Genomic DNA, 8,554 nt, shown 5'->3' on the forward strand with positions numbered 1-8,554 from the left:
TAATTGGCCTGAATAAATAGAAATCAGGTGTAGGTGGTTTGAGTGATAAAGCAGTAACTGCTCAAGCAAGAAGCAGTTTTCATAAATACGTGTTAAAAACGGCGACTAACACGGTTTTTCATTTGTATGTCCGAGAAGACGGGTTTGTGTGTGATATAATTATTTAGCAGGCGTGATGTGTCTGACTAGCATGTTAATATGGTGGATAACTGTCTTTCTTATGATATTCCTCCGCGCTGAATGTTATCCTCGCATGTATCCTCGTACATTCCAGGAAAGCGGATGGTCTACGGCAAACCAGCAGCCTTTGGACAGTCAGTTTCAGGCCGCGATTCCTCAAAGTCAGCCTAAAATCAACGACCCTGTTCCACAACAACGTCAGAAAAGGGTGTCCGTGCTTTGCCATGACGCAACGATCGAGGTCGTGATAAACGCAGACCTGTTTGCCTCGGGCTCTCCTGTCTACCCAGGGGAGCTGTGGTTGGGTCCTGGAATGTCTCCATCATGTGGAGCTGTGAAAACTGGAGAATTACTGTTTACCATAACTGCTTATTTCAGTGATTGTGGAACCAAACTATCTGTAAGTTTAAACAATTTCTGGTTGTCTGTTTTGAGTTTGTTTTGTTTGAAGATGAAACTGTACCAACTAAGCGCAATGTTCTCTCCCCATTTCTGATTTTTAGCAGGCACTCAGTGTTTGGTGATCTTGTGGGTGTCAGCAGAAATGAAAGCTGATGCTCTCCTTATGTTTTTGTTTTCTCCGGTCGTGTTCATATGTGAATTGTGAGCTTTAGTCCATTTGTTTGAAAGATCTGAACGTCCATACACTTACCCAGTGTATATAGACATAGTATAGTAGTACATACTAGACCCTCCCCCTCGAGGAAATCCAAAGTGGTTGAAAATGGACAGGAGTAAAATACCAGGTGTAAATGGGAATGTGTCTGCCTTGTCTACTTCCTAGACAGCAACATAGTTTTGGGCCACGTCTGGTACATGTGGATTCAACGCGCACCAGATTTCAGCCAAATCTGGGCTGACACTTGCTGTCTGGGTTGTGATCCGGTCAACCAAACCTGAGCTACACCAATAATGCTACTTTTAGGCCTAAATAGTTTGTTACAAACGCATCATCCCCTGGTTTCTCAGACATGCACACCAGTTATTTTCTAAGACACATTTATAAAAGCTACTTAAATGCCCTAATTGAACTAAGGCCTAATCCTGTCTTAATTTAAGACCTGTCTGTGAAACCAGGCTCATGGGTTTAATTTGTCTTCTCACAGATAACTGCTGACTCTCTGGTGTATTCAAATGTCCTTGTGTACTCTCCTTTACCATCTCCTGATGGCGTGCTTCGCCAGGAGGGTGCAGTCATACCTGTTCAGTGCCAATTCCATAGGTAAGCTGACCAAACTCAGATTAGTTAATGACTGATTTGTAATCTTAGAGATCTTAATCTTAACTTTTTTTCTTTTCTTTTTTTTTTTCAAATCCTCTTAAGGCGGTTTAATATCGACAGTGCGGCAGTGGCGCCTGCTTGGGTTCCATTTGCTTCCACTATTTCGTCCACAGATCATCTGGACTTTGCTCTCCGACTGATGACTGGTATAGTATTTAAATTTGGCAAGTTTGGCTTCAGAATTATTTATTATCACTAATATTTGTTTATTTAAGATGACTGGCAGTATGAGAGGGGCTCAAACGTCTATTTTCTTGGGGATGCGATACACCTTCAAGCATCAGTTACCTTGTCCAATCACTTGCCCCTACTTGTATATATTGACTGGTGTGTGGCTACACCAACATTCAACTTTGATGCCGATGCCATCAAATATTCCATTGTAGATTATCATGGGTGAGTTGATTCAGACTTTGCAGTGTTGCTTTTATTGCATCAATTAGATTTTAATCGAACTGTTCCTTTAAAACCTGTGCCTGGTTTCACAGACAAGGCTTAAGACTCTTAACTGAAAGAAACTTATCTTAAAGTCAGTCAGTGCCATTGTTTTGTCTCAGGATGCACACCAGTAATGTTTAAGGCATGTTTAAAAAAGCTACTTAAGTGTCCTAATTGAACTAAGGCCTAATCCTGGTTTAATCGAAGTCCTGCCTGTGAAACCGGGCCCTGGTCTTGTGACTACCAGTTTCGTGATGAATGAAATTGGTCTTGTGGCGTAAATGAATGGTGCATTCAAAGGGCTGTATAAAATGTAGGGTTCCCCAAAGAACCTTTTGGTGAACTCTTCTTAAAAGAACCATTTTCATTGTGTGGAAAACATTTTAATCTAAAGAACCTTTTGCACCTTAATGTTTCCTTGAACATTTAACATCCATGGATCGCCAATATAAAACCCTTTAGTACACTTGAATTCAGCATTTTGAGCTTCTCTAATCATGTAGACTGCTTTCAGATGTCTTTCAGACAGTAGGAGTTCATACTCCCGCTCCAAGTTCTTGCAGAGGAGCGAAGGCAATAAGTTAAACCTACTGTTGGACGCCTTCAGGTTCCACAAATTGACAAGTAACATGGTGAGCAGAACTTAAGGTTGATTTAAAGGATAGTTCACCCAAGAATGAATATTGTAATTTTAAAGTTGGAATACATAATGTGATATGGATCTAAAACATGTTTGATATTTTGAGATGTATTGGTTTCATTTGCCATGCATCACGGTTTCTGCTTGAGTTTGTGTTCAGAATTAATCTAAATCTCGTAGTGTTTGATCCTCAGTCGTTTAGTGTATGATGCCCAGATTTTTCTCAAACAATTTACAAAGTCAAGTGTTTTTAAGAGTAGTGTAGTAAAATTGTCATGAATCATGTCATTCTAAACCTCAGTGACCTTTGGTCTGAAACGCAAAATTTGTCAATGTGGCTTTTTTTTTTAATAACCTCATTGATTACCATTGAATGGACAAACTGTTGAAAATATTGTTTTCACAAGTCATACAGTTTTCTGCTTCCTGGTTTTATTTGAAACAGGTGTACATCACATGTTACCTAAGGGCCATCCCTGCTGCGTATTCTGTGAGCGCTCAAAATCGAGCATGTTCTTTTATTGATGGAAGGTAATGACGGGCTCATATTTAAATCTTGGTATATCAATCTGTGGTTCTTTATGTAAGAACCGTATGAACTCTGCAGGTGGCAGTCTGTGGATGGAAATGATGGGGTGTGTGACAGCTGTGAGCCGTCCAAACAAGGTGCGGCTGAGCCTGAACAAATCCAGCCTTTCCGCATCACACAAGCCCCTCCTGTCATACAGCCAAAGGTGGGACGCAAATCTGGGCCTGCCGATTTCGTTGAAGTGATACCCGGTCAGTCATTGGAACCCTATAGAACTCTCATTAAGTCAAGGCAAAATGCCTATGGTGCTCTGTCAAAGAGAGGAACCGACATGAACAAAGGTTTGCATGATTTTAATGTTTCATTCTTAATCCGTATTAATCTAAGCTATGTGGCAATCAAACGCCCTTCTCTCTTTATAACAGACTGGAAGCTTGCTACCTTGGGTCCTCTGCTTCTGATCCCAAAGGAAGGAACCACCACCCAGTCAGTTTCACGCCCAGCTGAGGTCTTCTCCGCGTCTGTTGACGAGGAGCCGGAGTTCTTATTCAACTTGACTCAAATGAGTCCTGTGAAAGATGAGCTGGAGTTTAAAACCGCTCCGGAGACTAGAAGCTTCAGTCCATTTGAGGACAGCCTGTTCCTTGATGCTTCTGATCTTTTTCCTTCAGAAGAGGGAAGTGGGTTTGAAAAACTACCCACCCTTCCACTTAAAAATGAGCAAGAATAAAAATGGAAACTGACAACATGACCTTTTCTAAAAATAAAAGTTTTATCACATCTCGTCTTGGTCCTTGCCATTACTGTGGATGCTGTGGTCAGAGTATGCAAGCTAGTTTGTTGAAATTGTTTACGTTTATAAAGGCATAAAGTTAGTACTATAAAAGTAAAATTGCACAATAGTAAGTTCTTTATTTCACAGCATATACTGTAACAAATACATTTATGGATTATAACTGAAGGTAACATTTAGCACCTTTTATGGTACTTTACATTTCTCATTCAAATCACATAATTGTGAACTATAATTACATTGTGTAAATGTGAACATGTTTTTGTTCTAAAATAAAGAATGGACATAACTTAACAGCACACCAATAAATATATTAATGAATTCTAAATCAAGGTAACATTCAGCAGCTTTTACAATGCCTTTCACTCAATTTCTCATTCAAATCACATGACTGAACATGATGTAACTTTCTGTGAGTTACATCAACAGGTTTTGATGTTTGCATAGGCATTTGTTTCTTTATATACTTCAAAGGCTTGGTTGCTATATTCATGAATTTCTGAATTCATTTATAACATCTCAAGGTAGCTTTCAGTATCTTGCAAATGTGCAATTCTTTGTTTAAACCTTATACGGTTGCACATGATTATGAACTGTCCAACTATATTTAGTGGGATAGTATACACATTACAACCTTCCATAAAAGTGATTAAGAAGTTACCATGTGGGCTATTTCTTCATAACAGATTTGGATCTTATATACTTCACAGTCTCTTTGATGTTATTGTCCTCGGGTGTCTTTTTCACATGGTGTGCCATTCGTCTGAAGCCGTCCACTAGACCTGCACCAGTCAGCGCCGAACACGGCTGAATGAACCAGTCTCGTTCACTGCAACTCTTTCTCAGGTTAAACTGCTCTGTGATCTCTGTTACTGTAGCAGCTCCTACAATATCTTGCTTGTTGGCAAGAACCACCACCGGGAGTCCCCTGAGGTGCTCGCTCTTTAAGGTCTGTTCCAGGACGCCCTTGGCCTCGTCCAGACGCTTAATATCAGAAGAGTCCACCACAAACACAATTCCAGCTGTGTCTTGGTAAAAATTCCTCCAGTGCGAACGCATCTTTATCTGACCGCCAACGTCCCACACGGTCAGGATGATTTTGTCCCTGTTCTTCTTGGCTTCGATCATTTCTACATTAAATCCAATTGTAGGAACTGTGTGGAAGTCCTCATTGTATTTCAGTTTGTAAAGAAGAGTTGATTTTCCAGCTCCGTCAAGTCCTAAGAGGAGGATACGTGCTTCAGGTTTGTGTCTGGATCCTGAAAGGCCCATTGTAAACGCCTGATGTTTTACAAACACCAATGTTTCGTACAATCTTCTCTTGGCAAATGTGAGTTTACTTAAGATGGAGTCTGCCTGCGTTACTCAGTGATGTATTATATCTTGCTTATCTACATAGAGCTTTATGAATAATGGGTCAAAGTATCACAGGACACCTCCCAAATGATATGCTAAGAATGCCTGAACGGTGTCTTGTGGAATTCATCACTGTACAAAACATTTCAACGGAATAAAATATTCCATGACAAATAAATTAAATTAAATTGCATCTCTTTCATAGAATCTCATGTTCAACATGACTGAAAAAAAATCTTTCACTGTTTAGTTTAAGATCCAAAAGAAAATAAAGATGATGTCAATTGACATAGCCTATATGAAGGAACTTGAAATTCCTGCAAAATAAATAAATGAAAACATATAAAATAAAGGTTCTCAGTTAAGTTGCCCTGAGACTGGGATATGTGACCATAAGTTTAAAGAAATAAGTATGGACTTCCCATTACTTTTATCAGCTGACCACATGCATGACCATGAAGTCACAAGTGGACTAGTTTAAAAATATATATATAAAAGAACATTTGATGATAAATGTCTTGGGAAAAGTCTTCAAATAAACATTTTTCAATCTTTCCATTCCAGTAAATGGAAACCAAACAAAAAAAAGTAAATGGTATATCAGATATCCAGGAATGACCATTCCAAGCCTTCCAGATACTTCCAATTCCAGCACTGGATTATTGACTGTATCAGCGTCACCTTTAGAAACCCTCAGGATAGATTTCAGGAAGGAACAAGAACAACAGCGACCATAACTTCATATCCACGGGCTCACCGTTGTCCTCCGAGGGTTTTATCAATCCACACCCCGCCTGTTGTATCTGCCACGAACACCAGTCCAGAGCAGTCCCCGTGCCCGTGCCCGCGGCGTCGTCTGTCCGCGGCCGCTTCATACGGAGAGACGTCCGTTCGCCATTTCCCGTGCGGAATGCCAGGAGTGCGTTTTTCACACATCTTTATAGATGTAAGTGACGTGAACTCATTAAACTGCTCGGATGTCCTTGAACTGCACTGGCCCATTCTTGTGCTCCGGCTGCGTGTGGTAAAATCCAACTATAGGCCTCTGTAAACTCTGTGCCAAAGCGGACCCCTAACGTACATTTATACGTTACGGCAACTGAACTACTAGTGTCAGATCCAGTAAGAGTGTGTAGGGGGAGATTTATAGAAAGCTTACTCAGTGACAACAGGCACTTAGGGGGCTTTAATACTGGACTCCACAATGCTGGCGCTATTCTGAGGCTTTACACCTGCTCTCTGTTGTCACGATGGACTGCTCAGCATCATAAAGCTCGGTATGCTTCAGGAATAGGTTACTGGTAATACGTGTGCAGATCAGTATGTCACTCTGACTGGAAGAATGCAACCATGCGTCATACGCTTATTCTATTTGTTTATTATTTTACTCTTAATCTATGAGCTTATACTGTACCAGTTTCCCACATGGAAACAAAGTCACTGTCTGATGAAAAGACCATCTTGAACGTCTGGTTTTGCTGGTCTCCCAACCTGAGGGGTTAGGCCATATTTCAGCTGGTGTAAAATGGTTTAGTGGACCCCTGGCCCCTGGAAGAGGGTACAAATTTGGTCAATCACATTTATATAGCATAACACCATATGTTGGCCAAAGTGCTTTACATATAGGGCCTACTTGGATTTATAATTATATGAATGTGTTAGGTCCTGGTATAAGGCAAATACAAAATTGCACAAAATGAAGTAGTCGAATGCAAGTGAGAAAAGATGAGTCTTTAAATGAGATATAAACGTAAATCGGTGTCCCATTTTTTAAAACTGATGCACAAATATGATGAAAACTATACATTTACACATAATTAAAACCGAACAAAATTAAAAATGTCGGTAACACTTTACTTCAACTTCAACTTTTATTTATTTATATAGCACATTTAATAGCAACGTTGTTGCCCAAAGTGCTTCACAGTTAACTAAAACAGTAAGACATTCATATATAAAAACAAATATGAAAATAAGACCACACACTCTTGAACATACCCTCAAAAAAAAAAAAAATTTAACTAAAAGCTAGGTTAAAAAGATACGTTTTTAGTTGAGACTTAAAAATTTCTATTGTCTGAGCTAGCCGGATATGAGAGGGAAGACTGTTCCACAACTTGGGAGCCACAACTGAGAAAGCTCGGTCACCCTTTGACTTCTTTTTGGAATAAGGGATTGTCAGCAGAAGTTGGTTCGTTGATCGTAATGTCCTGCCTGATTTGTACGATCCTAAAAGGTCAACGATGTAGTTTGGAGACATGTTATGCATTGCTTTAAAAACCATTAGTGAAATCTTATACTCAATCCTGTAATGAACTGGTAGCCAATGAAGACAGCGTAGTACTGGAGTAATGTGGTCCCTTTTTTTAGTGCCAGTTAGAAGCCTGGCTGCAGAATTCTGCACCAGCTGTAGCCGACGCAGTTGACGTTGGCAGATCCCTGCATAAAGAGAGTTACAGTAGTCTAGTCTTGATGTGATAAAAGCGTGGACGACGACCTCCAGATCTTTAAAAGTAAGAAGGGGTTTTATCTTAGAAATCACTCTAAGCTGATAAAAGCTATTCTTTACAACAGAATTGATCTGTTTGTCAAAGCTAAGCGATGAGTCGACTATTACGCCAAGATTTCTCACACTATCTTTCACCGTCATTTCTAATGGCGCAAGGATATTGGCTATCTTCTCTTTGCAATTTTGTGGACCAAATATTGTAATTTCAGATTTTTTTTCATTTAGCTGGAGAAAGTTTTTAGACAGCCAAGTTTTAAGCTCCTTCAAACAGTCCAACAAAGACTTGAGGGACTGTTCATTCCCGACTTTGATAGGTAGATAGATCTGTGTGTCATCAGCATACATATGATAAGAAATGTCATAGCGACGACAAATGGATCCCAGAGGACACATGTACAGAGCGAACAATGTAGGACTCAAAATAGAGCCTTGAGGGAGGCCATATTTTAAGGTGGCTGCAGAGGATGAAACATTTGCAAAATTAACAGAGAATGTTCTGTCCTGTAAATATGAATGGAACCATGTTAGTGCTCTTCCACGAATGCCGACGTCGCACTCCAACCGGTCTAAAAGAATTGAATGATCAACAGTGTCAAATGCGGCACTGAGATCCAATGTGATTAAAACAGCTGCCAGACCAGAATCAGTTGCTATTAGGAGGTCATTTAGCACTTTTACCAGAGCAGTCTCTGTACTGTGCCTAGCTCTAAATCCAGATTGGAAGTTATCCAAGATATCATTCTCACTTAAAACTGATGTAATTTGAAGTAACACAACCTTCTCTAATATTTTAGATACAAATGGTAGTTTTGAAATTGGACGAAAAT

The 8,554-nt window shown here is 39.8% G+C and overlaps 2 protein-coding genes across 2 annotated transcripts; one reads left to right on the top strand and one right to left on the bottom strand.

The window, feature by feature from the left end:
* Positions 1 to 10: 10 nt before the first annotated feature.
* Positions 11 to 3,852, top strand: zp3b (zona pellucida glycoprotein 3b). The gene is made up of 8 exons (XM_084411243.1): positions 11 to 580; positions 1,287 to 1,402; positions 1,505 to 1,608; positions 1,678 to 1,858; positions 2,415 to 2,532; positions 2,986 to 3,071; positions 3,148 to 3,410; positions 3,495 to 3,852. The coding sequence occupies exons 1-8, from the start codon at positions 176 to 178 to the stop codon at positions 3,797 to 3,799; spliced, it is 1,578 nt and encodes a 525-aa protein (XP_084267369.1). The 5' UTR covers positions 11 to 175; the 3' UTR covers positions 3,800 to 3,852.
* A 180-nt stretch (positions 3,853 to 4,032) lies between these two features.
* Positions 4,033 to 6,134, bottom strand: arl14 (ADP-ribosylation factor-like 14). Its single transcript, XM_084410159.1, has one exon. It carries the CDS (start codon positions 5,132 to 5,134, stop codon positions 4,532 to 4,534), a length of 603 nt encoding a protein of 200 aa, XP_084266285.1. The 5' UTR covers positions 5,135 to 6,134; the 3' UTR covers positions 4,033 to 4,531.
* Between the last annotated feature and the right edge of the window lie 2,420 nt (positions 6,135 to 8,554).

The sequence above is a fragment of the Rutilus rutilus genome (assembly GCF_951802725.1).
Source record: "Rutilus rutilus genome assembly, chromosome: 6".
NCBI lineage: Eukaryota > Metazoa > Chordata > Actinopteri > Cypriniformes > Leuciscidae > Rutilus > Rutilus rutilus.